Source organism: Pteropus alecto, unplaced genomic scaffold (assembly GCF_000325575.1).
Source record: "Pteropus alecto unplaced genomic scaffold, ASM32557v1 scaffold7, whole genome shotgun sequence".
NCBI lineage: Eukaryota > Metazoa > Chordata > Mammalia > Chiroptera > Pteropodidae > Pteropus > Pteropus alecto.
Genome location: NW_006494614.1, coordinates 9,344,707 through 9,371,054, shown reverse-complemented (window position 1 = coordinate 9,371,054; position 26,348 = coordinate 9,344,707). Strand labels below are relative to the sequence as shown.

The 26,348-nt window shown below is 36.6% G+C and overlaps 2 protein-coding genes and 1 long non-coding RNA gene across 12 annotated transcripts in view; 2 read left to right on the top strand and 1 right to left on the bottom strand.

Annotated features, from left to right (window-relative positions):
• The window catches only part of MDN1 (midasin AAA ATPase 1), a 142,597-nt gene extending 138,980 nt beyond the window's left edge, over window positions 1-3,617 (bottom strand). For all 3 annotated transcript variants that reach the window (XM_015600356.2, XM_006926304.3, XM_025042707.1), the window contains exon 1: window positions 3,333-3,617. In XM_015600356.2, the coding sequence (XP_015455842.1) occupies window positions 3,333-3,434 (102 nt within the window). In that variant the 5' untranslated portion in view covers window positions 3,435-3,617. The remainder of the gene's footprint in view (window positions 1-3,332) is intronic.
• Window positions 3,618-3,651: 34 nt separating this feature from the next.
• On the top strand, window positions 3,652-6,010 carry LOC107196727. Of its 2 annotated transcripts, XR_001518177.2 has the most exons (3): window positions 3,652-3,957; window positions 4,874-5,076; window positions 5,551-6,010. It is a non-coding gene; the product is annotated as an uncharacterized LOC107196727 (long non-coding RNA). The 2 variants fall into 2 exon arrangements; XR_003044433.1 differs by lacking the exon at window positions 4,874-5,076 and having other exon boundaries at window positions 3,656-3,957.
• Window positions 6,011-12,212: 6,202 nt separating this feature from the next.
• CASP8AP2 (caspase 8 associated protein 2) overlaps window positions 12,213-26,348 on the top strand; it is a 31,681-nt gene continuing 17,545 nt past the window's right edge. For 2 of the 7 annotated variants that reach the window (XM_015600435.2, XM_025042598.1), the window contains exons 1-2: window positions 12,356-12,389; window positions 24,465-24,547. In XM_015600435.2, coding sequence (XP_015455921.1) covers window positions 12,382-12,389; window positions 24,465-24,547 — 91 coding nt within the window. In that variant the 5' untranslated portion in view covers window positions 12,356-12,381. Of the gene's footprint in view, window positions 12,330-12,354; window positions 12,390-12,463; window positions 12,794-14,085; window positions 14,147-24,464; window positions 24,548-26,348 lie in introns of those variants that run through there. The other 5 variants (XM_025042594.1, XM_025042597.1, XM_025042593.1 and 2 more) reach the window with 5 other exon arrangements.

Sequence of the window (26,348 nt, the reverse complement as noted above, 5' to 3'; positions counted from 1 at the left end):
ATGGTTGCCTAGGGGAGGAGGGAGAGCACAGTAATGCAGGATGATAGCTAAAAGGTGTGGGGGCTTCCTTTTGAAGTAATAAAAATGTTCTAAATGGACTATAGTGACAACTGCACATATCTGTGAACACAGCAAAAACCATGTAATTATAATGTAAATGGATGAATGATATGGCATGTGAGTTAGCTCACAATAAAGCTGTTTTTAAAAAGTATTATTATAGCTCACATGTACCAATTAGTTACTATGTGCCAGGCATGTTTTAAGCTTCTCACATGCATTATATGTAGATCTCACAACACTTTTATTTATAGCAATAACAATAGCAACCATTTTTATAGATAGCATTTACTATACTCCAGGCATCTAATCCTCACAGCAATCTATAAAGTAGGTAATATTATCCCATTTTACAGATAAGAAAACTGAAAAATAAAAAAAGAATTAAGGTCACAAAGCTAGCAGCAGAACCAGGAATCAATGTCACAGAATCTGGTTTCAGAGTCCCTGCTTTTAACTATTCCCTGTAATTATTTAGCAGCTACCATATGCAACATATCAAGAAACTGAGACCTAGGAGAGTTAAGTAACTTGTCCCCAAAGGCCCCAAAAGCAACTAAGTAAAAGAGAATGGATTTTTGGCCATAATTCAGTTTCAGAAAATAAGGATGTGTAATATTGTGATTTATATTTGGTCTTTGACCCCATCTCAGGCACAGAGCTCCTAAAACCCTTGGAATTTCCTGTGATGGAATCAATAAATGACAGTGTCTTGTTATGTTAATGAGGTTAATTAGACTGAGTTAAATTACCAACAGCCTAAGATTTACTCAACCATGCCTATGTAACAAAGTCTCCATAAAATCCTAAAAGGACATGGTTCAGAGAACTTCTAGGTTGGTGGGCACGTGGAGAGGTGAAGAGAGAGGCACAAAGACCATGGAAGCTCCAAACCCCTTCCCACAAACCTTGCCCTGTGCTTCTCCTCCATCTGGCAGTTCCTGAATTATATATATATTTTTATAATAAACCAGTGATTTAGTAAGTAAAATGTTTCTCTGAGTTCTGTGAGCTGCTCTGGCAAATTAATCCAAGCCAAGGAGGGGGCAGTTGAGACCTCAAATCCACAGGCAATCAGAAGCACAGGTGACAACCAGGTCTTGCAATCAGCATCTGAAGTTGGGGTGAAAGCGCAGTCTTGCAGGACTGAGCCCTTAACCTGCAGGATCTGATGCTAGAAAGGGTCAGAAGTGAGTTAAATGGTAGGACATACAGCTGATGTCCGAGCACTGCTTGGTGTATTGGAAAAACCACGCACTGGAATTAGAGTCAGAATTGTGGGTTAGTGGTCGTAGAAATGAAAAGGAAGGAATAAATTCAATACTGAGAAAGTAAAATCAGGAGGACTTGGCTATATGTGAAGGAAAAAGAGTAAAAAGGGTTGAGGACCCTGAACCAGGTCACACAGCAGGAGGTGAGCGGCAGGCAAGCGAGTGAAGCTTTTTCGGTAATTGCAGCTGCTCCCCAGAGCTACACCGCCTCAGCTTCAACTCAAATCATCAGGCATTAGACTCTCATAGGAGCACCAGTCCCTGGTGCCAAAAAGGCTGAAAACCACTTCCATAATACATAACTGGATAGAGACGGTGGGGTCACCAGCTAAGATAAAGAACATAGAAGGAAGTGCAATTCTAAAAAATTCTTAATTCAGATTCCAAACTCAAATGAGAATCGATGTTTCAAAACTCTTTACTTTCCAATAAAAATCAGTGTTTCCAAAAATTGGAGAAAAATAAAATAGCAACGCAATCAACTCTTCTCTGAAAGGCTTGAAATTATTACTGAAAATAGGAAGGAACTGAAAGACATCTCTGAGATAGGATAGAATTTAATGATCTGAGACAAAGAAAATTAAGAAGCAAAGAGGTCCCAATCACCTTAATTCGACTGAACTTTCTAGTAGCTTACGAGTCCAGTAGCATTACTATACGTCTCAGAATCTACATGAGTGATCCTCACATTACAGTATGTCAGATTCTCTAAAACCTTATCTAATAAAGGTTACAAACTATTTCCCCACCCTACTTTCCAATACATAAACACCAATTTTGCATCCAGTTACAATGGTGTGGAATCATAAACTCCTTGTTGCTGGTCCATGATCCCTAGATTCAGAACCTGTGCTCTAAATTCTAAAGCTCATTTACTGAAAAATAACTCTAGCAACAATACATAATTCAGGAGCCTATCACAAGCTCGTGATTCTCTTTCCTTACTCTAGCCCACTAAAAATAGTTTTCTTTGTAGATCTCCCTATTTGTGTAGTGATTCCCTTCACTGAGGGCTCAAGGGCCAGAAACCCTTGAGCTTGTGATATTTTCCACTCCTCCTTCCTCTTTGCTTCACACCTTCAATTTTTTGTCACCAAGAGATAAAGCTCTTCATGTTAGTTCCCTGTAGTTCCAGACCCAAAATACCACCTGTTACTTTTTAAGCAATGTTAGACAATGCATTTGTGACTGAGTAAGTTCTAGACACTTATTCCAATTATTACTGGAGAAAGGAAAAATAAAATCTATTCTGAAGCAGCTCACAGATACTGGGGGTGGTGAAAAATAAAATGAATTAAAATGCAAAGAGAAAAAACGTGTGATAAGAGTCCTTAACTCAGACGGGGGGTGGGGGAGGGCAACGAGAAAAGGCTCTTAAAAGGCCAAAGATCCACTTCGTAGAAACCTCTAATTCACCTTATAATTCCTATGGTTAGTACCATGCAGTTAGCACTGTCTTGAGTCTTTCTGTTGTTTTGTTTATGAACTATCTCCAAAAACAGATGTTAAATTCTCTGGGGGCAGAGACCATAACGGATTTGTCACCTCACAGAACCACACTGTGCCTTAGGCACAGCAGGAAAGCAATCAATACTTGTCAATGCGCCGAGAAGGAACGAGGCAAAAAGAAAAACATTCACCCAAACAGGGGTGGCTAGACCCAGGACACTTAAGTAAAACTCATGGCAAAAGGGCTGACAAGCCACTTCAATTACAGAAAAATAAACTACATTTATCTACCAGACGGGGCCAGAGCGCTGCAGGAGGATAAGTCAGTGGAGAAAAGAAGGTTCCCAAAAATAAAAAACAAAAGGCTCTTTTCAACCTCTTCAAACACGCGCGGACGTCTCTGCCATGGGCCAGCCCCCAGGAGGGGGCCAGAGTGACAAGACACCGCTTCTCTCTCTCCTTAAAGCAGCGCGTACTGAGCAGGGCCGCGAGACACGCGCGAAGAGGGCGGCCGGGTCCGCGGAGCATTTTCCCTCGCGCTCCGGTTCTTACCTGCTTGGCCAAGAACCTGCCCAGCTCGCTGCGGCTCTTCTCGCTCTTGGCAGCGATTAACCGCAGCGGTGTGGCCGCTACCTCCAGCAAAAGGTGCTCCATGACCGCTGATCCTCTGCCCCCGGCGGCCACCAACGCTCCCTGCTTCACGCTCAGAGCCCTGTAGCAGCCGAGGTTCCGGAGTCCGAGCTGCCACCAACTACGCCCCTCCAGGAAGAGTGGCGGGCGCAGCTCCGCAATTACCCGGAGAACGGCAGCACACGTGGGGGAGCACGCGGAGCTCTGCGTCATCAGTCCGCGACACCACAGCCACGGCCCCGCCCCCTCGGCAGCGCAAGCGCCAAGAGTCGTTTTTGCGTCAGTTGGTGCAGGCGAATGGAAGCCAAAGTTGAGTACTGGAGTCGGGTCCAGTTCCCGGAGTGATGGGAGGCTACGCGGGACTAGACGAGACAGAAGATTCTACCAAGCGAGAAGCGAGGCAGCCCTTAGAGGTGTGTAATTTTCAGCCTGCTGTGCCTCCCTCGGCCTCAACACGCAAAAAGATCAGATATGAAAGAGAATCGGATTCGTCCATCCTGGACCCAGCAATTCTAGACCTCTAGCCTATGGAGATTGGTACACAAGGGTATGACTAACATGAGCTTTGCATCATTTCTTTCTTTCTTTTTTTAAAATTTTTTAGGCGAGGCAACCCTTGGTTGACCTCACAGATTGCAGGGACCTTGTCATCTTACAATCCCTTTTTTTATTTTTTCTGCCTACAGCGCCTGGTCTTCCTAGTTGGTCTCCAATCCAAGTACTAACTAGGCCCGACCCTGCTTAGCTTCTGAGATTCATTTCTTAACATAAATACTAGAATGTGTTCAGTTGGGGAATATTTAAATAAAGTATATACACATTTAGAATATTCTTAAGTTGTTAAAAAGAGTGGAGTAGAAGAGTACATAAAATTAAAAGTGTGCTTATGGGAAGCCCCAAAATAAGCCAAAATAATGATAAAGTTAGGCTCATGGTTGCCTTTGGGAGAACTGACTGCCAAGAGGCCTGAGGAAACCTAGGATGATGGAAATATTTCTTTATCTTTTTCTGAGTAGCGGTTACTCTGGCGGATAAAAATAAACCAATAAGATTTGTGCACTTTGTGTTAATTGTATCTCCAAAAAGTGTTCTTAAAGAGGGTAGGTATTTTTGTACTGACATGGGCAGATCAACAGCAAGTGCATAAGGGTACTATGATCCAACCTTTTGAAAATGTATTTGAATTTTTTCTAGGGTTTGAATGTTTGCTTCTGAGGGAACCCAAACTGAAGTGCAGAACTTCTAGAACGAGTGAACTGTGAATGTGGGGCAGAAAACATTTCCAAATAAGTAATATTTTAAAAATTCCAAGAAGATTGAGAGGGTTCCCTTAGGACTTAGAACAATAGATGAAATGATCCACACACGGGGATTCATTCATTTCTTTCCTGGGTATCTCCTATGTATATATGAAGTATGCATGTTAATAAACTTGTTTTTCTCTTGTTAATATTTTATTACAGGGACCTCAACCAAGAACTTAGAAGGGTAGAGGGAAAATTATTTTTCCTCCCTACACACCCTTACTCAGGAATCTGTTGAAAGAGGTGCTCCTCCATATGAATGTGTAAACCAAGAAAGAGGAAGACATGGAATCTAGAAAATGAGAGATTTAATACAGAAAGAAAAATGTTAATGGGAAAAGCACACTAGTTGTGTGACCTAAGTTAAGCAACTTAACCTTCTTAGGCCTTGGGTTTTCTCTGAAAATTCTGATTCTGTGTCTGTCTCCCACAGTTAAAAAAAACTCCTAGAACACAGGAAGTACCTTATCATACCTGTATCTCACACAGCACTAACATACTGGGTCTCATACGTGATAGGCATTTAATAAATGTTCAATCCTTCCAGGTATTTAGATGACTGAGAAAACCAAAAGCAATTTACTCAAATCACTTGGGCAAATTATAGAAGTACATATTTTTTAGAAACTGATGCACCATCTGATGTCTCTAACTACTTATAAACTGTAGATCAAATACAAATTAAGAGGGTAGTTCTCCTTGTTAATAAGGGAAGAAACTTCTTTCCCCCTTTTCAGTATTTCTCCCTTTTCGGTATTTCTCTCATTTTCAAATGTATATAAATCTTTTTAAATAAGTCTCTTGCCAGTTTCATAATTCGGGAATTTTTCCTCCAGGACCTGGGAGCCATCTCTTTGGAAAGAAATCGTCATCAAAGAAGATAATGCCCAACTGTCCAGTTTCTGCAGAGGAGATGGGCCTAACTTGTCACCAAACTCCAAACTGCAAAACTTACTTAATGTAATGGTTATATCCACTTGGCTATTGTTAAATTAATTAAACAAAGAGCCCATTAGACTGAGATGACTCTAATGCCTTGGTGCTCTTCCTAAGCAAACCAAAACCTAAGCCTATAAATGTTTGAAGGTTAAGAAATCAAAACACTAAGGACAATCAGTAACACCCAACTATGCTTTAAGCTATAGCCAATCAAATAATTTCCTTTCTTTGCTTCCACACTTTCTTTATATAAGTCTTTCCCCTGTCTCCTGTTCTTGGAATGCCCCTAACCACTTCTGGTCTAGCGCTGCCCAATTGGAATTAATTTTTGCTCAAATAAACTCTTAAAATTTTTAATACGCCTCAGTTTATTTTTTAACATCATGTAAAAGGGTGAGCTGTCTGCAATCTCTTAAGGGGATTATGATATGCATCACATTCTGTTTTAATGCTTATTCAATAATGGTTTTCTACCTTTGTGGAAAGATTTTCTGGGTTGGAAGGGGATTTTGTTTTTAATTAGATTTCTCCCAATAACTGTGATTTCATACATAAAACAAGCAGTAAAAAGCAAATTAGAAGAAACCAAACCACTACCATTATTTTGAGTAATAAACTTCTTACTAAATGACCAATTCCTTCCTTAAACATTAACTGCCTCTTATTTGCAGTTAGACTATTCAGTACATACTATGACCTTTTTGTTATTCATAGTGAATACTAAATGCCCATAAGAGGCCCCAAAAAAATTCTCCTTTCTTAAGATTTCCTAATTCCACAACTCCTAACTTTAACAATGCCATTTTATTCAATCAACAAGTGTACATTTAATACTTTGCCAGACACACTGCTAGGTCCTGGGAATGTGAAGATGATGGACAGGGGCCTTGTCCTTAAAGGATTCTCAGTCTCATGAAGATAGAGACCTAAGGGATATCATCACAAAGGGCTGTAATAGAGAGTTTGTATGAGAATACAAATAGGGAGGCTGCCAACTCAACCTAGGAGATAGGAAAAACTTCTGGAGAAGGTGAGATGTAAGCTGAGGCTCAAAAATAATATCACATTTTATTAACAGTTTAGAGAAAATTCAAAAGAGTTACACACTAGATGCTATTTCTCCAGGGGAAGAAGAAAAATATGCTAAGCCCTTCATGGAGATCTTTGTTGCTAACTTTCCTCCCATATCTCTCAATTACTCTCCTCTGCCCTGCTGAGAGAGAGGATCCTCCATCAGGTGAATCTTTGTCTCTTTCAACAAAACTCCATTCCTTTCCCACAGAAATTGGCTTCGCTTATCATCTGTTCTTCCAAAATATCTGGGAGAATTTCCAAGACATATTAGCAGCCATGCCTTTCTCAAAGTTTAACTTCTTTAACCAATGCCCTCCTTTATTATTATTAAAAACAAGACAACAAACCCAAAGTGGAGCCACTATGGTAATCCCCAAGTCACCAAACCAAGACTTAATTATAGTTTGCCTCTCCCAGAAATGGAATCTTAAATCAGACAATCACGAATTGCCTGATCAGCACTAGTTAGGTAATCTTCCTGAGAGACCTGTCATTCCCTAAAGGAAACTAACCTTGCAATAACCAATTTGATTTTTTGCCTAGTGTAACTTCCTTGCTCCTGCTCCCTTCTATCTATGTCTTTATTTTTTACACTTCCTCAAAGCTCCATTTTATCTGCTCGATTCAAAGTGATTTTTGCTCAGTCTTAAAATTTTTAATATGCCTCACTTTATCTTTTAATATTATCAATGTGGCGATTGATTAGTTTTGCTTGGTCTTGAATTTCATATAAATTAAATCAGATAGTATGTATTATCTTGTGTCTGGCTGATAACAAAAAAAGTGTGGGTTTCAGTTACCCCATATGTTTTTTAACACTTGTTATTTTCAGACTTTTAATTTTAGTCACTCTGGTAGATTTGCAGAGGTATCTCATAGTTTGAATTTGCATTTCTCTGATGAACAAGAATTATTTTCAAATATTTAATATTCATAGGGATTTTTTTGTGTGTGTGAAGTTTTTTTTGCTCCATTTAAAAAATGGGTTGTCTTTTTGTTGTGGGAGTGTGGCTTGGTTGGTTGTTTTTGTTTTTGAATATTCTGAATATAATCTTTTGTCAGATAGATGAATTATAAATCTCTTCCCCTGGATGAAAGCTAGGGACTTTTCCCCCAGAAAAACTGATCTATTCATAATTTTTTGCAAAAAACTTAAGAGGGTTCCATTTCCAGGCTCATCTACAAGCACTTGCCCTTGGGCTTGTCTCCAGCATATTTTTAAGATTCTTTACTTTCTGGTACAACAGGTATCTAAGATCATCTTTTTTACTCTCCTGTCTCAGTCCTGGATCTTTCATATCTCTAAGGAGTTTCTTTTATTAAGGAATAGTATTTAGAGACCAAAGATTTGGATACTACAAGTGTTCATTACTATTGGGGCATTGCAGCTTCTAGACCCTTTCACAGAACAGAGCTAGGAAATGTGAATATGTATATATAAATAAAATACATGTGTGTACACATTTACAGACATATGTGTTCAAATCATAAGTTCATACTGATACCTCTAATCTAATCGAAAACCACAGGATTCCACCTTGCCTTCCTCCATTCCATATTTGAATCATCCTTTTCCCATAGAACCCTGACTCCTACAATAATCAATATATTTATTTCTCAATTTTACAATATATACAATATACTTTTGGAGTTGCTACATTCATACCATTACGAACAACAAGTTTACTAGAGATTAAGATTTGTTTGCAAGTTAAAAAAAATCTTTCTTGTTTTTGTTTTAGACTGAAAATATATAGTCAAAGTACTACTTTCCAAAGTTCCTTGGATTACCGCTTTTTTTCTATTTTAGGTGAATATGTTATTTTGAAATGCAGATAAGTTCATTGGTTTTTGTATGTATTCATAGACTTTAAATTGAAAAGTAAGGGAAGTTGACTAGTCAAAAGTATTAGAATGTTCGAGAGAACTTGAGATTTACTACATGTTTAGGTACTTAGGAATACTTTACTTGTCAGGGTTTTTACATTTGTTCTACCAATATTTAAAGTATTTAAAAGCAGATCAAAATTATTTAATTTATAAATAGAGTTTAAAATATTGAAGAGAATTTAATTAAATTTAGTCTATAAATGGGAGTGATTATTAATTTAAGTTCATTGAACATGGTTTTCCTGCTCTGCTTTTCATTCTCACATTTTATGAAACAATTTTAATAAAACTCTACATTATTTTGTTTTGTCTAATTACCACTTCTGTTTCAGTTATCTAATGCTGTGTAACAAATTACCTTAAAATATAATGACTTAAAACACCAACCATTTTATAATTTTTTGTAATTTAGGAGGTCAAGAATTTGAGTAGGGCTCAGGTGGCAATTCTTCTGCTCCATGAGGTGTTGACTGAGAATATTCAGTGGTATTGAGCTAATGGATGGGCTGATCTGAAGGGTTCAAGATGGCTTCACTTGGCAGGGATGGCTAGAAGGCTAGGCTCAGGTAGGAGTGTAAGCTGGAATGCCTACATGACATCTTGAGGGAGAGAGAGAGAGAGAGAGGAATCCAAGGTAGAAACTGTAAAGATTCTTATGTCCTAGTCTTGGAAGTCCAAAAACATCACTCAGCTTGCATTCTACGGTCAAGCAAGTCATTAAAGTCAGCCCAGATTCAAGGGGCTGGAAATTAGACTCCACTTTTCAGTGAAGGAGTAGCAAAGAATTTGCAACTCTTCTTTATCTACCACAACTAGATGCACTTGTTGAGATTTCTAACAGGATTTTCCAGAGCACTTTCATGTAAATTATTTGAGAAAATAATTTTTAAAAATGATATATAATGCTATCACTAGAACTGTTAACCTTATCCACTAGTACACACATTCAGAGTACTGAATGTTTTACACTTGCTCCATTAGATATACTCTCCCTCCTACTTCATCCTGCTCTCTACCCTTAGGAGTTGACCTGTTGAGACAAGGGAGAGCCCCGGCGATCTCTGTTTTAGTGGGAAATAGTACAGTATTTAGAAAACATGGTCTGGGGCTTTGATGTATTAATGATATATTGGGGTATTATTGCTTCCAACAGAAATAAGAAATATGCATTTTTAAAATCATGAGGTCATGCTGATATTTTCAACTTACACATAATAGTATAGGATTTCTCCTTAACTTTTTCGATTTTATGTTTGGATTTCTCTTCTCTTTCATTAAATATCTTGGTCCTAAAATATTACCATAATATATATTTTTTAATCCTATCACAAATCTAAAATAGTATCAAGATTATAATTCTAAAACTATCAATAAAACTACTGCATAAAGCATAAGATTTCTTTGCTGTTCTTTTTTTTAGTCCTTAGACTATACCCTACTAATGATGTACAGTTAGATGTCATTTGAAATAATTATTTTGTCTGAATAGTTATATTTCTCTTGTTTACACAGTTATTTTTATTTATTTCAACGTATTTTCCATTTAGCATTTTTTATTTCTGATTTAATTCAATCTTTGAATATATGAAACATTTCCATGGTTCAAAAGTAAAAGATTATTAAAAAAGCAAACAATAGTTTAAATAGGTGAAATATATGGTATGTGAATTATATCTCAATAAAGCTGTTATTAAAAAAGAAAAAGCCATGCATATAAAAATACTTAAAAGGAGGGTTTTTAAAAAAGGCGTGAAAGAAGTCTCCTTCCCTTTTTATTCTCTCTAGTCAGTCTTCTTCCCCTGTAAGTTAGCCTTTTTTATTAGGTTCTAATTTACCCTTCTTATGCAAAAACAAGCAAGTATATGTACATTCTTTTTCCCAGCCTTTTTTATTAGGTTCTAATTTACCTTTCTTATGCAAAAACAAGCAAGTATATGTACATTCTTTTTCCCAGTCTAACGCAAAGGTTCACATACCATGTACACTGCACTGTATGCTTTTCCCCTTAACGCTATAGGTTGGTTACCCCATATAAGTACGTAGACATCTTCAGGAATTGCTTTTCTTTAACCAATATTTGCAATTGTCAGTGCAGACTCCATAAAAAATTAACTGTGTCACATTTGTTTCCTTTAAAAAAATATCAATTACTTCGGTTGACTTCTATAAGTATCCCAAATAGGCATTGACTGAAGTCTTTCCAAGAGAATATTTTTATACCAATCACTACTTTCTAGTCAATGTAAAATATTTAAGAGAGTTCCAATAAAATGAAAGACTTTGTAAGGTCTTCAATAATAAGGTCACTCTTTTATGGAAGATAAATTTTGGGAAAATCTTTATTGATTTTTGAGGTATATATGCTTTGTTCTCAATAAATATTTTTTATTAATGCCATCATCAAGCATTCATGCTGAAAGCCAATATTTAATCAATTGGTAAGTTTTGTCTATTTTATCTTATAAATATTTGAAAATTTATCCTCTCTCTTACCTACTATCACCTTCGGATCCTCATTTTCTCTAGCTCAGATGGCTACAGAAGCACCTCAAAACCTTCCTTCTCAAGGCCAAAGGACCTTAATAATGCAAATCAGATTATGACAGCTTCAAGCTTAAAATCCTTCAGTAGTTCCCCTATGCCTCATCATTTAAAGGTAAATTCCAAGATCTTTGACATACACAAGCCCTTTCATGGTCTGATCACTGCTTCCCTCTCTTGCCTCACCTCACACTTTATGCTCCAGCAACAATGAATGCCTTGTGGTTGCAGCTCTCTACTCTGTCCCAGTCTCCACAACCTGGAATGCCTTTCTATATGATCAACTTCTCAGACGAGAAGCTGGTTGGGGAAGAATCTAGGAAGCCAGTGCTTTCCCAGAACATACTCTCTCAAATGGGGGCCTTTTCAAAATTTAAAAATATTTAATAATGATATGACAGTTCCAAGTTGTTAAAACAGATAAACTAGAGGAAACGGCTAGGGATCAAGATCAAGGTCTCTGGATGAAGTAACGGGAAGTTGGCTTTGTTTTACTTCCTCACCAGCCAATGGCGCAGGCCCCATTTCCGGAATCTAGACCCTATCCACATCTCTGGTTTCTGCAGGTTCTATAAGACTATTCGGGTATTCTACCCTCTAAAAACCTCTCCTCTCCCTCCTATCCCACTGGACAAGTATCCCTTCCTCAAGGCTCCCAACACTCTAGGATAAGTTGTTCCTCTATCATCCAGGAAAGTGTCTGAGGGCAAAGAACAGTGCTTATTCATCGTTATTGAGCCAGCCGCCCAGTATAAGTGGCTGATACTCAACAGAATTTATGGAATGAAGGACTAAATAAATGAGAAGGCCTTCTCGCAGCTTACTATCCCTTTCATTAAGAGCTTCTCCCAGGCACCGCCCCTACCTTGGCCGAGGTCCCACCCCTTCCGTGGTGAAGCCCAGGTCCGTCTCCTACTCCGTCAGCTCTGGCCCCGCCCCTCTGCTTACCCCGAAGACTACTGGAGTTTGGCGCCAACCGTGTGCTTTTTTCCCCCCTCCCGAAGGCGGGAACTAGTTATGTACGCCAGGACGTGCTTTGCGTCTGATTTGATTGGTCGTGGGCGCTCAGTCCCACCTCCGCGCCCTGATTGCGCTCTGGCATTGGCGGAGATGCTTGGGAGACCTCGCTGTACTGAAAGGAGCCTGGGCTGTCTTGGGCCAGGCAGGTTGGGTAAGTTGCTTTGGGGGTCCGCTTCGCACGAAGCTGCTGGGGAAGAGGCTGCATGGCGAGGTAGTACCCCGAGCGGAGGCCTGCGGCGTCCGAAGAGCCAGGGAGTCGAAGAGAGCTGCGGAGGCGGTGGGAGGGGCGCTCCTGATATCCGGGGCCCGCTGGGAGCTGCGTTCCCGCCGCCCTCAGTTGCAGCCTGTGGGCTGGCACTCATGTCCCTGTGTGGTCCCTCCAGAGGGTCCAGGCTGGAGGCGAACGCATGTAGGAATTTCCCTTTCGACTGCTCCTTCCGCCCCTCCCCCCCAAACCAATCTCGTCTTGGAATGTACTTTCAAAGGCTTTCGGATGAGATTCTTTGCAGGAATGGGTGTTTCTTAGTGTCAGGTGATCATTGATGTTGGTTGTTTTCGAGACTGTTAAGCCCAGAGAAGTTTCTTGACCTCCGCAGCGCCAAGAACCGTGACAAAGTAGGTCTTACCTCAGACATTAATGTAGAATTCACAGAATCTCAGGCTTTCTATTTAAGGGATCAAGTTGGCGTTGACTCTCATTCTTACCTAGTCTTTCTCAGATTCTTTTTTGATGTTTTCCATTCTCCACAGCTCCAGTTCCAAGCCTTTGGCCTCTCCTTTATCTCACTGAGCTCCTCTTGGGAGTGGGGCAGAGACCTTCATCCCAATTATCTTTTCCTAGCATTTCTTGCTATTTTACAATGATATGGCCCCCTTTCAACATTTAATGCACATTCTTGATATTGTCATCTGGCTTTGGAGACAGAGCTGGGATCCAATCCCAGATCTATCACTTGCCAGCTGTTTTACCTTGGGGCAAGTTTCTTAGTCTCTTATCTGTTTCCTCATCTGTAAAACGGGAAAAAGAAGAGCAGTATACCTCATAGGACTTGTGGGAGGATTTAAAGTAATTTAATGTATTTAGAATATTTAGGTCAGTGTCTGGCATACAGTGTTCAGTATACATAACGTTTGTTGTTATTTCTCCTTTATATGTTCTTCAGGGATCTTGCTGTATTAGATCTGACCTTTCCCATGAGCCTAAAACTACACCTTCCCTCTTCCCTGGCTTTTTCCTGTTTTTCTCCACAAATGCTTATTTCATTCTCTCAATTTTTTTAAAAAAGAAAACTTCCTTTAGACTGTTTTTTTAAGACGTTGTCCTATCACAAAAATCTGGGTGATCCTTCTCATTTGCTTCATCTTCACATCTGAATTTATTGGAATCGTTCCTGAAAAGATGATGTATGAGCTTGCAACTTTTCTTTCCTCATCATGTTTCTCAGCATTTAAAATTTTGCGTCTACACTTTTCATAGGTGCAACATCCCTATCAGTAGCAACTCTCATTATATATTGAGAGCCTCAGTTAGAGGAAGATGAGAACAATTGTGCAAAAGCTGCTCTTCCCAGGAGATTTGGATACATAATACTCCTATTTCTCCTCTCTTCCTTTCCAAGAAAGTCACTGGCCCTCGCGATTTCAGGAGAGTAATATTAATTATGCCAGTTATGTCTTGCTTTCTGTACTACATACTCTGTAGTTTCCAGCTGTCTCTTAGACATGTTCGCCTGAATGTCCTACAGATAGTTCAAGATGTCTTCTTTGGTTCTCCATTTCATTTAAAAGCATGACTACCTTGTTATCAAAGCTAGAAACCTCAGAGTTGTCATTTAATAAATTGGGAATTTTATTAATTCAACAATTTTTTTATTACTACCAACCTGCCAGGCCCTGTGCAAAGCTGGGGATACAGTAGTGAACAGAACTGAGCTGGTCCTGGTCTCCATGGAGCTTGCAGTCTAGTGGGTGAGATGGACATTTATCCAGGAATACCACAAAAATGTATTCATAAACTGAAAAGAGGTCATAAAGAGAAAGGACAGCCTCAGAATATATAACATGTGGCCTGACCTATGGGGGAGAGAGGGTAGCTAGGGAAGGCTCAAACATTACTTAAGTGGGAAGGAATATCAAAGATGAGTTAACTGAAGGTGGAGGTCAAGGAAAGAGCACTCTGCAGAGGCCCTGTGGTAGGAAGGAACAAACAGCATGTTCAAGGAGCTGAAAGAAGGGCACTATGATCAGAGTAAAGACTGCTAGGGAATGGGGGAGAATGAGGCAGACTAACACTGGAGGGATGGGCAGAGGTCAGGTCACTTAGGGCTTTGTGAGCAGAATTGTGACAAAATTTGTTTTTTAACCTAAAATCAAAGCACTTGAGAATTTTAAGCAGAAGAGGGAGTATTAATTCATAATCAGTTTACATTTTCAATTACAGTTTGCACTCAGGCTGTGGTCTTAAAGGGGTTAAGAGTGGACATTTGAATACACATTTCATTAAATCTTTTTGATTCTGCCACAGAAATCTCTCTGATCTGCTTCTTGCCTTTATTTCCACTACTGACAACTTCGTCACCTCTCATTGTCTCCAATATGGTTTTAATAGTCTTTTCTAGCTCCCTTGCCACTAATATTTTCTATACTCTTCTTACTAGAGTTAAATTTCTGAAATGCAGATTTGATCATGATATTCCCCTGCTTTAAAAACCTCAGTGGTTCCCCCATTCCCTACTGGATGAAGTCCAAGTATCTTAATTGTGTATATAATCACCTGACTTTGCTAAAAACTGTATTTTTCACATTCTAATCTGGGTATTCACACTGAGACTGCTTGTGAGTTCATGGATAGATGTGGGGAGATGGTGTCAGGAATTGTGTTTGCAGACAGAAACCCAGTTTCACTGAACCTTGGGATTGTGGAAACCTTGGGATAGTGCATGATAGAGCTGGAAAAGTAGGTGCCAGTGTAGATCATGTAAGAAGTATGGACTTTAGTTGATATTGGGAAGTAATGGAAAGTTTTTGAGTAGGAAGTGTTATGAGCAGGATTGCTTTAGAAGTAACCCAACAATTGTGTGTAGCACGTATTTTGGAGAGAGGAGATAATTAGATAGCTATAGTAGGACCTAGAGAAACAAATTCAAATGGCAGAGATGAGGATACATGAGAGAAACATTGCAGAGTAGTACCAGTAGGCTATAAGGGAATGCTAGTGGTATTCAAAGAAGTAGAGGTGTCAGGAGGTGACAGATGTTGATGGAAAAATGATCATTTTTGGTTTTGGACTTGGTGAAGTTGGACTTACAGGAATGTGTTTATTAACTTTAGCTTCTTATTGCTAGACTTTTAATTTATATTTTGGTATAAACTAAATTTTCTAATTTTCTTGTGCTCTGAGGGAGCAGCAGAGGAGTCTAAATCTGAGCTGGTACCCCTACTTTTTTGTGGCAGTGCTTGTTCTTTATTTTCTACCCCCTTGTGTTTGCTCGGGAAGTGCTTAGCCCAGAGATAAATTTTGCTTTGCATTTATAGAAAATAAGATATTGATGTCCAGGAGTACATCTCCTTAGGAGAAAGTATTCAGATACATTTTTATAAGTGCCCAATAGCATTTAGAGCTAGGTAGGTATTACTGAAATTCTAATAACCACAGCTGTGAGAAATCCTCTCTGAGATTTTTGTGGTAATGAATTTGTATTGTTTAAATCAGTAAGTTTGTGATAATTTGTTAGAACAGCAATAGGAAACTAATATACTCATTCATGCTATGCATATTTCATGTACCCAATAGCCACATACGGATAGTAGTTAACCATATTAGACAGCTCAGATATAGGACATTTTTATCGTTGTAGAGAGTTCTGTCGGACAGCATTGGTCTATTGAAATAGTAGTTCTCAAAGTGTGGTCCTTGGACCAGCAGCATGACCTGGAAACTTTCGAAATACAACTTCTCAAGTCTCACCCCAAATCTATGGAATCAAATTTTGGGCACGGGGCCCATCCGTCTTGTGTTTTAACTTCTCCAGGGGTTTCTGTTGCATGCTAAAGTACGAGAACAATTTCAGAAAATAAAAGATTGCAGTTGAGGTTGCTAAATGCAATTATAATGGGTTTAGAATGTCAGTAGATTAAGGAAATAGTGAGTCATTATGTCTGTAGAAAGTGTCTTCTTTTTTAGGGTAACTGGGTTTGGGAAGGGGATGAGCAGTCCAGGTAAGGAAACAGAGTGAGCAAGGTTTCGGGAGTTGAAGTACATGGAATATTTAAGGAACTGCATGTACAGACATTTCTGCTTTAATGTTAAATGCGTTCTTGAAAAACCTTCAATTCTGCAACTCACTAAAACAGGATTTATGGGAAAAATAGGCACAATACTCAAAACCTATCCACCAACAGGAACAGTAACAATTTTCATTAAAATATTGGCACAGTTAAGAAGACATGTTAAATTCCTAATAAGTAAATATCAATAAATACAGATCTTTTTCTCAAGAAAAAGATAAAATCACTTGACGAAAGATGTAATTAAAGATTGAGGCTGTTAATTTGTGTAGACAAGAACAGAGGGACAGAAACATCAGAGGTTGTTGATGTAGAGGCAGTTACAAGTTTTATGTGAAATATTGTGATGGCAAACTGAATGGCTCTGGCTCATTGCCTGTGTTTGGGGTTCCTAACCGTGCCCCACCCCTTCCCCCCGCCCCCCTTCTCCCCGCAAAAGAAAAGATTGAGGAAAACCATCCTTAACCTCTTCTAAGACAAAGCCTATTGTTGTACTGAGACAGAGGAGTGATGGGCAGTTAGGGTAAGGGCACCATATACAGGACTAGATTCCTTCAGGGCTTGCTACATTTAATTAATAGAACATTTAATTAATGATAGAAAACTTTAACATTCTGGGAAGAACTCTGTCTGAACCAACATAATTTCTGCATTATACTGACAGCATTTTTCTATTTCTCAATAATGTATGTACTAATTTGCATTATAGAAACATGTACTATGGTACAGAATCAATCATGTAGTTGAATGAGGTAGGTGAGGGGAGCAGTGCGAGATAGTAAGAAAAGTAGTGATAGATATTTCTGGAAGAGGCCTTGGGTTCTGTGCTAGGGAATATTAACTTGATAATGTTGTTTTGGGTAGCTCTTGAAGGTTTCTGACTTGGGAGTAAAACATAGGCCAGACATAAACAGGATTAATTTGGGTTCCAGTATAGAAAATAGTAAGAGGATAAAGATACTGATAGTGTGAAAACCAGCTAGGAGACTTTTATATTAATTTCAGTGAGAAACAATTATATCTGAAACTGGAACAATGACTGTGAGTGGAAAGGAGACATTAAATTTGAGAGGCTTAAAAATAAAATCACTAAGAATTTGACTATTTGAAAGTGGGTATGGAGATAAGGAAAGCATCAAAGATAATAGAAGCTTGTGGCTTGAGAGTAAATTGAAGCAGGAGATTGTTGTTTATATTTCCCATATTCAGCATTTACCCCTATTTATTTTCTTCCATTATTCCTTATAAACATTCTTTTCCTTCCTACTGTCTCCATCTTGGGTTGTCTTCTCATGTGGACTCATAGTAGCCTTCTTCCCAGTTTCTTTTCCTATACTTTTGTCTTTCTAGTTCATTCCACACATTAATCTTTCTATTTCATTTTTCTATATAGATGTTTCTAAATCAGAAACCTTTCTTATCTTTTGAAAGTTCAAGACCAGATTCCTTGGTCTGACTTTTAGTATCTTCTGTTTGACTCAGAGGAGATTTGAGACTTATTTCCCGGTCCTATTCTACCTGAGATCCATTCCAACTAGGCTGTTTTAGAGTTCTCCCTCCATATATGCCTTTTCTCCAAAGTTGATGATGTCCTCATTTGAAATCAACACATCTCCACTACCTCCCACTCCATTTGATATGCAAATGCTTCCTCTGCAAAGCAAGTCATCAATATATATGCTTTTATTTTTCACATATCTTTGACAACATTTCGGAGTGGATAGTGGCTAATGGGGGCAAAAGGAGTAAGTAACTTAGGGGAACTGGTAACCATCTGTTTCTTGATCTGAGTAGTAGGTAGTTACATGGATATATTCAGTTTGTGAAAAATCATAGGACTATATACTTACAGTGTTTACTATTTTCTGTATTTGTGTTATACTTCAGTAAACAATTTACTTCCAATCAAAATAAAAAAATGTCCCAAATCTCCTAGGCCTTTACACTTCAATTTGAATTTTGTGGTCAGCTTGTTAAGGTTGACTGGAATTGCATTGAGTTTATAAAGTTGGGGAGAATTGCCAACTTTGATACTGAGTTTTCCTTTATATAATTGAGATATTTTATCATTTATTTAGATCAGAAGTATACTGTCTGTTTTTGTAAATAGACTTTTATTGGAATACAGCCACACATATTTGTTTACATGTTGTCTGTGGTGGTTTTCAGGATACAGTGGCAGAGTTAAGTGGTTGTGACAGACCAGATGGCCTGCAAGTATAAAATATTTACTTTCTGGCCTTTTAAGAAGAAAAGGTTTTAGACCCCTGATTTGGATCTTTTATAATTTTCTCCATAAAGGTCTTGCACATCTTGTACAATTCCTATATACCTTTGGTTTTGTTGTTATAAATAATAGTTTTTGTCAGTTATGTTTTAAAACTGCTGGCATATAGGAAAGCTATTGCTTAATCTTATGTTCATTGCCTTTGAGAAACTCTTATTCTAATAATTCGTAGATTTTCTACAAGATGATCATAGTGTGAATAATGTCAGCTTTTTTCTATTTCAGTTCTATTTCATTTCATGTCTTACTTTTTTCAAATAGAAGTATTGACTTTCAAAGGAGATGCTTCTATTTTACAATCATCTATGATGTTTAATGTAAAGGTATTTTTAGTAGAAATATATACTTTATCAGTTTAAGTAAGGTTCTTAAACTTTCATAAATTCCAAGTTTGTTAAAAGTGTTGAATTTTATCATATGCTGATTTTGAGATGATCATATTTTTTCTTCTGTAATCTAATTTGCTGAAATATACTAATTATTTTTTATTAATAGGCTATATTTGTTAGAAGTTTTAGATTTACAGAAAAATTGAGAAGTACAGAGAATTCCTGTTTATCACCCCACAGACCCTCCCAGTTTTCTGGTGTTAATGTTTCATTACTATGATACATTTTTTATAATTAATGAACCAACATTGATACGTTTTTAACTAAAATCCATAGTTTATTCAAATTTCCTTCAGTTTTACCTAATGTTCATCCTTTTTCTGTTCCAGAACACCATGTTACAATTAGTTGTCATGTCTTCTTAGGCTCCTTTCGACTGTGACAGTTTCTCAAATCCTTGTCTTTGATGTCCTTGACCGTTTTGAAAAGTACTAGTCAGGTATATTGTAGGGATACCCCTCTATTAGATTTTGTGATGTTTATCTCATGAATAGACTGAGGTTTTATGGGTTTTGGGGAAGATCATGGGTAAAGTGCTGTTTTCATTACATATCAAGAGTATATACTATCAACATGATTTATGGCTGTTGATATAAACTTGATCATCTGACTGAAGTAGTGTTTGTCAGGTTTCTTTATCATAAAGTTATCCGTTTTTCCCCATTCCATACTCTCTTCTTTGGAAGGAAGTCACTATGCACAGCCCACATTTGTGGAGTGGGAAATTATGCCTTTCCTGCTTTAGAGTGGAGTATCTACATAATTTATTTGGAATTATCTTTTCTCCATTTGCTAATTTACTTATCTCTGTGGAATGATATGTATTTTTTATATGTGTCATAATTCGTTACTACTTTAATATCTTGCTCAAATTGTTCCAGCTTTGGCTATTGGGAGCTCTTTCAGTTGGTTCCAGTGCTTCATTGACATACCTCTATCAATTTTTCTTTTGACACTTCCTTACTTTCTTGCACTATAAAGATGCTTCACATCATCTTGTGTATTTCCTGTCCCTGTCTTAGAATCAGCCATTTCTTCAAGGAGCCTCAGTCCATTTTAATGGAGAGTAGTATTAGAAGCTAAGATGTGGATACTAGATGTGCTTATTGATATTGGAATTTTGTTTTTTAGGCTCCCTTAATTGATAGCGCAAAGAAATATGTGTGTCTACTAACCCATATATGTATACATGCACCTATAAATATTTCTGTATCTAATCATCTGTATATTAAATTAAATGTGAGTTTTTACTATGTCTTCAACTCTAATTCATTACCACAGGGATCATTCTAGCCTGTTCTCTTGCTTTTCTGTAATTTCTCACTTCAATAATGAGAAACCTGGCTCCCACCATCTGCTATCCATTTACTTAATTTGTTCAATTCCAATACACATGTATGACAGTAGCAGACCTGTTAACCCATACCCACTGGGAAGCAACTTTATCAACTAGAGAACAGTGCTTATTTTATACTAATTGATTTTTTAGTTATACTATCCTTACCTTTTGGGGATAGACCTCACTTTGTAGTGTATTTTGTTTTTGTTAAATGTCTTGCTGGGCGCAATTGGCTAATTTTTTAAAGGCTATTTCTATGTTCATAAGAAAGATTGACCTATAGTGTTCCTGACTTGTAATTTTCCTATTTTATCTTATCTTTGCCCAGTATTGATGTCTAGACTGTACTAACCACATAAAATTATCTGTATCTTAATCCTGCACCCCCTACCCCCATTTTGTTTGGAATAGAATATATGTTTTATTTGTTCTTTGAAGGTATGATAGAATTCACCTGTAAAACTGTCTGGGTTTAGTTTCTTTATGAGTAGAATCACTACTATATCGTTATTTAGTCATCCTATATATGTCCATGTTTTCAATTTCTTCTTAAGTCAGTTTTGGCCAGTTACATTTTTCTAAAATGTTCTTTTCATTGAGCTTCGTTAGTAACTTAATCTCTACTGTATGTGAAACTGTCACTCCTTTTTTATTTCTAATGTTTGTGTCTTCCTTCTTGATTAGTTTTGCCAGGCATATGACTATTTGTCTTTTAAAGCGCCAGCATTTATTTTTATTCATCTTTCTAGTGTTTGTTTCTTTTTATTAATTTATTCTTTATGTGTTTCTTTAGATTTACTTAGTTCTTTTTCTAACTTTGTTTTTTTAGTTATAGAATAAAATTTGGACCTTTTTCTAACTTCTTGAGTTGGATGATGACCTCATTAAAATTATATCTTTTCTTACATATTTATTTAATGCTATAACTTTTCTTCTGAAAAGACTTTTTCAGTTGTATTTCGTAAGTTTTGTTATGTGGTCTATTCATTGTTACTTAGTTCTGTATGTTCCCCAGTTTCCATTCATATTTATTCTTTGACTTATGTTTATAAATTTCTAAATGAATTGGGAAGCTTGAAAGTGCATTGTTAACTTTGAATTTTATTGGTCTTGATAAAAGCACTTCTGTGATATTGAAACTTGCATTATCATGATATTTAATCAGTTTTTATAAATGCTTGAAAGTAAAATAAGTTCTCTTAATTGTTGCTTGCAGGAATATAAAGTCATCAGATTAAGCCTGTCAATTTTGTGTTCAGAGCTATATCTTTAAATTTCTTTAACTGCTTTAACAGCAGAGAAGTTTGTTAAAATCTCTATTGTGACTATTTACCTGCATCAGACAGAGTGCAGTCAGGACAGAAAAACCAGACAGTAATTTGAAAAGATAAAGCTTAGTATAAAGAATTATTAACAGAGGGAGTAACTGGGAATTGGTTAGTAGGTACTTAAAGATAACTCTAAAATATATAGGAATAGCAGATTAGGGGAGTAGCCACTACTTCTAGGGTTGAGATAGATCATCCAAAGAAGAGCTACTTTTTCATTGGAAAGAGTATGGCTGGGCTACAGGTAGCTAAGTACCTTGCTGGTGACACTGCTCTGTATCTAGCAGAGGAGGTGTGTTGGAAAGCTCCTGGATGCTACTGGCTGTCAAGTGCTGTGATATCTAAGATTTGGAGAACCTGCCCTCTCCCTGAGCCTAGCAGGAGAAAGCTATGTCCTGCTGTGCCCATTGCAGCTTCACTTGTAAGAGGCAGGCATGTGGAAAACTTGTGCCCTGCAGGAACCTAGTGCTGGAGAAACTGCATCTGCTGCAGGAACAGAATGCTGAAGAAAAGCATGCTCTGCAGAGGCCTAGCTAGCCAGGCACACTGAAACTAGAAAGAGAAACCTTTTCCAGTGTCCTTCCAGCACACTCTCTACTCACAAGGCTTAACATTGTGCCAGTTAGCAAAGGAGAACGATATTGAATGTCCACCTCCATTATCACAGCAGAGTGGATTTAGAATGGAGAAGCATAATTGCCACAGTTCCTTTAACTTGTTATGTGTACATAGTGAGAAACGACCTGTATAACAAACATCGTTTATGACTTCTTTATATTACTATATATACTATTGTCCGAAATAATTTTGAAGAACTCTTAATGCAACATATGATGTGATTAAGAAATGAACAGTCACTTTCTCTTAAATTTATAAGTAATTAAAAAAAAAAAACAGCTTCACTGGTGCGGGGCGTAGAGATTAAGGAGTAGAGACATGGTCCTTGGAGCAATTGGAGAAACATTTAAGACAAATGAGGGACAAAAGATCCAAGATTTGTCAGCTCTCTTGTATTTTTTTCCCAGTTTTAACTTACTAGAGCAAGTAGAATCTTTTTTTTTAATACCTGCCAGTAGTAAAAACTAAAACTGTGTGAAATAATATACAATGAAAATTTTGATATATTCGACCTCTGTATAACCAGATCATTAGACTAACTGATCTCCATTCTGTAAAAAGCCCGCTGACTGATGCTCCCCGCTCTGTATGACAGTTTACAACTGATAGTAGATTATTACTATTGGAAACCTGTGAATTTCTGCTCTACTGGTTGAGTTCTTTTACCTAGAGTCAGTCGTGATATTTGCCAGATGTGTTTATGCCATTTGTACCTTCTGTAATTATCATACAGGCTATATTATAACAGTTAATTAAATCAGCTAATTGGAAAAAATGTTGGAATGGGGAATGTGGGGAATGAAGAAAGTTATATACCTTAATTTTAGTTAAGAGAGTAACATAAATTGTACCTCCTATGGGTAACCGTGACCTTTTCTTTGAGTGTGAATCTGGTGGTTAGAGTTCTGACTTCTGTCTTGCGTGAGCCATACCCATAAGGCATTGTTTATGATATCCAGCACTTTTTTCATTAAAATGGACTAAGAACTAAGATACTTGTGAATCAATCTGAGTGTAGACTAGATTTTCTCTTTGGGTGTTTTAGGTTATCTCACCCTTACTTGATTTGACAAGCAATTGTGTGTATTGCTACTCACCTTTGAGTTTTTTCAAAGCATTCAGCTTAGTTTTCACTGGAAAATAACTCCCTTTTGGTAATCTAATCTTTCATCATACTATTACTTAGAAAAATAAAGGAAAATGCATAATTCGATTTGGTAATAAATGCACCTGGCAGTTGGTAAGCATATGTCTCTGTTGGTGGTAATCAAGTTTAACTGGCAGAACAGAGAATGTCAGATGTTAGTGCATGTCAGATAAGTCAATTTTTTTTTTTTTTACTGTTTTGTATTCTTACTTTGCTTCCTGTCTTGCCACTACAAACAGCACTGTGTTGAATATTTCTGTACATACATTTTTGTAGCCACGTGCTTGTATATCTGTAGAACAAATTACTAGATATGAAATTGCTGGGTTAAAGAGTATTTGCATTTAAAATTTTAATAACTATTACCATATTGCCTCCATAGAGCTTATACCAGTATATACTTTAGTGATGTATGAGAGTACCTGTTTTACCACACGTTATCAACCTAGTATAGTATCAAACTCTTTACTGTTTGCCTATCTTAATATCTTATTGGTGAAGTATACATATGTCTGGAGTCCCCAAGACCACCTCCAGATTTGATGATTTGCTAAGAGGATTCACAGAACTCAGCATATAGTTGTATTTATTTGGTATGATAGTTGGCTTATTTTAGTATAAATGTTAATTTGTATTTTAGTCTATTTTATAAAATTAGCATCATTTACCTTGTGACAATGCTTAACCATATCAGCAGATTTAAGATTTTTGTTTTATAATTTTAGCTTTTAGAAAATGTTAGGCTTTTTTTTTTTTTTTGTAATCATGATAGAGTGAACTTATTCGGTGTGTCTAAATTTGAAAGTTGCATTTTAACTTAAAGCTAGGTTTACTCTTTGAATTGTGAATTTGATTTTTAACAGTGGCAAATTTTTATATTTAATACTTTAGATGGCAACTATCAAGAGGAAATAGGATCATGGCAGCAGATGATGACAATGGTGATGGAACAAGTTTATTTGATGCCTTTTCTGGTAAGAGCACATTTTAATTGTCTTTCTCAGTTTATTTAATTACAAAATTGTTTACTTATTCTTGTTGAATACACTATCGTTATCAACTTTTTCTATTTCACATAAATAGTGTGAAATTCAACTATTTCACATAAATGAATTAATACAATGAAGTGCCTGGCAAATAGCAAGTGTCTAGTAAATATGAATGTTATTGTATGCTTTCAAGCCTCTCGAATGTAATGAAATTAGCAACTTTGCTAGTGTAAGTTGTAATGTTCTTTACTGTCATATCCAAAAAAATATGATAGGTATTTGTTATTCTTGAAGTTAATACTTCCAGTAAATACAACGGTGCTTGTTTATTGTTTTTCAGGGGAAAATCGACAGTCATAGTAGATGATTAGTTTGAAAAAGATAACCAAGACCTCATAGTAAAATAAGCTCATAGCGATATTTTAAATAATATGCAGACTATAAACTTTCAAATATTGCTGTAACATTTACTCACTTTTGTCTTAATTGTAATTATGCTCTGACAACCTCATTAAATTTTTCAAGATTATAAATGGATATTTATTGACTAGAATTATGATTCCTATGCTATAGAATGAGAAGGGCAGTTGTAAAACATATCTAGTGGAATTTCATTTTTACTTAAATATATATTTTCAAAAATTAATATTTATAGATATGGAAGGATTCACATAAAATATGGCCAACATAACCACTCCGGGTAATAATTATTTGCTTTTTAGTATTATTTAATTATTTTTGCTGATGTAGTTTCGAATTGTTATGCTGCTGTGTATTTCTCTTATGATATTTTTCCTTTGAAATATTTTAAACCAACAGAAAAATTGAAAGTATAAAATAATGAACACATTTACTTTTCACCTAGATTCATAAACAGTTAACTTTTATCACATCTGCAACTTTTATTATTTTGAAGAACAAAACTGCATTGTTAATCTCATTTGCTGGGAATAGCTGTTTTCATTTATACATATTGCTTTCTCCCAGCTTCCTGTCTACATACATACATTTTTTCAATAGTTAGAGCTACAGTGTATATTTTATGGTACATTTTACTTCTTACCACTTCACATGATTTTATGAAAAATTTTATTCCTATAATATTTCCATAATCGTGTTTTACTATATTTGTTTGGAAATAATTTCAAACTTACAGAAAAGTTTTAAGAATAAGAATATACAATGAATCCTTTACCTAGTTTCCAAATTTACCTCTCGTTAATATTTTATGCCAGTGGCTTAATTTTTGTGTACGTACTCTCTTTTTAAATACACACACGTACACATATACACACACAATTTTTTTCCTGACCCATTTGAGAGTAAGTTGCATACATTATAGTCCTTTACCCCACATACTCCAGTGTATATTTTCTAAGAAAAAGTTAATTTTCTTACATAACAATATAATATCAATTTCAGTAAATTTAACACTGAGACGACACTTAATCTGCCATTTTTATTTCAATTTGTCAGTTAACTCAGTAATGTCCAATTATTGTGATTGAATTTATATCTATTATTTTAATATTTTAGTTTGTCTCTTTCTTTTTGATTTTCTTGCTTCTTTTAAATATTATTTGAATATATTTTAGAATTCCATTCTAATTTATACTATTAGCTTTTTAGCTGTACCACTACATGATTTTTAGTAGTTGCTCAGGGATTTGCAATATACATCTTTAACATTTTGTGTTCTACTTAGTAGTATCGTACACTTGTTCATGTAAAGATACAGTCTTGTACATATAGTTGTGTTTAACCTCCATCCATTTCCTTATGTTAA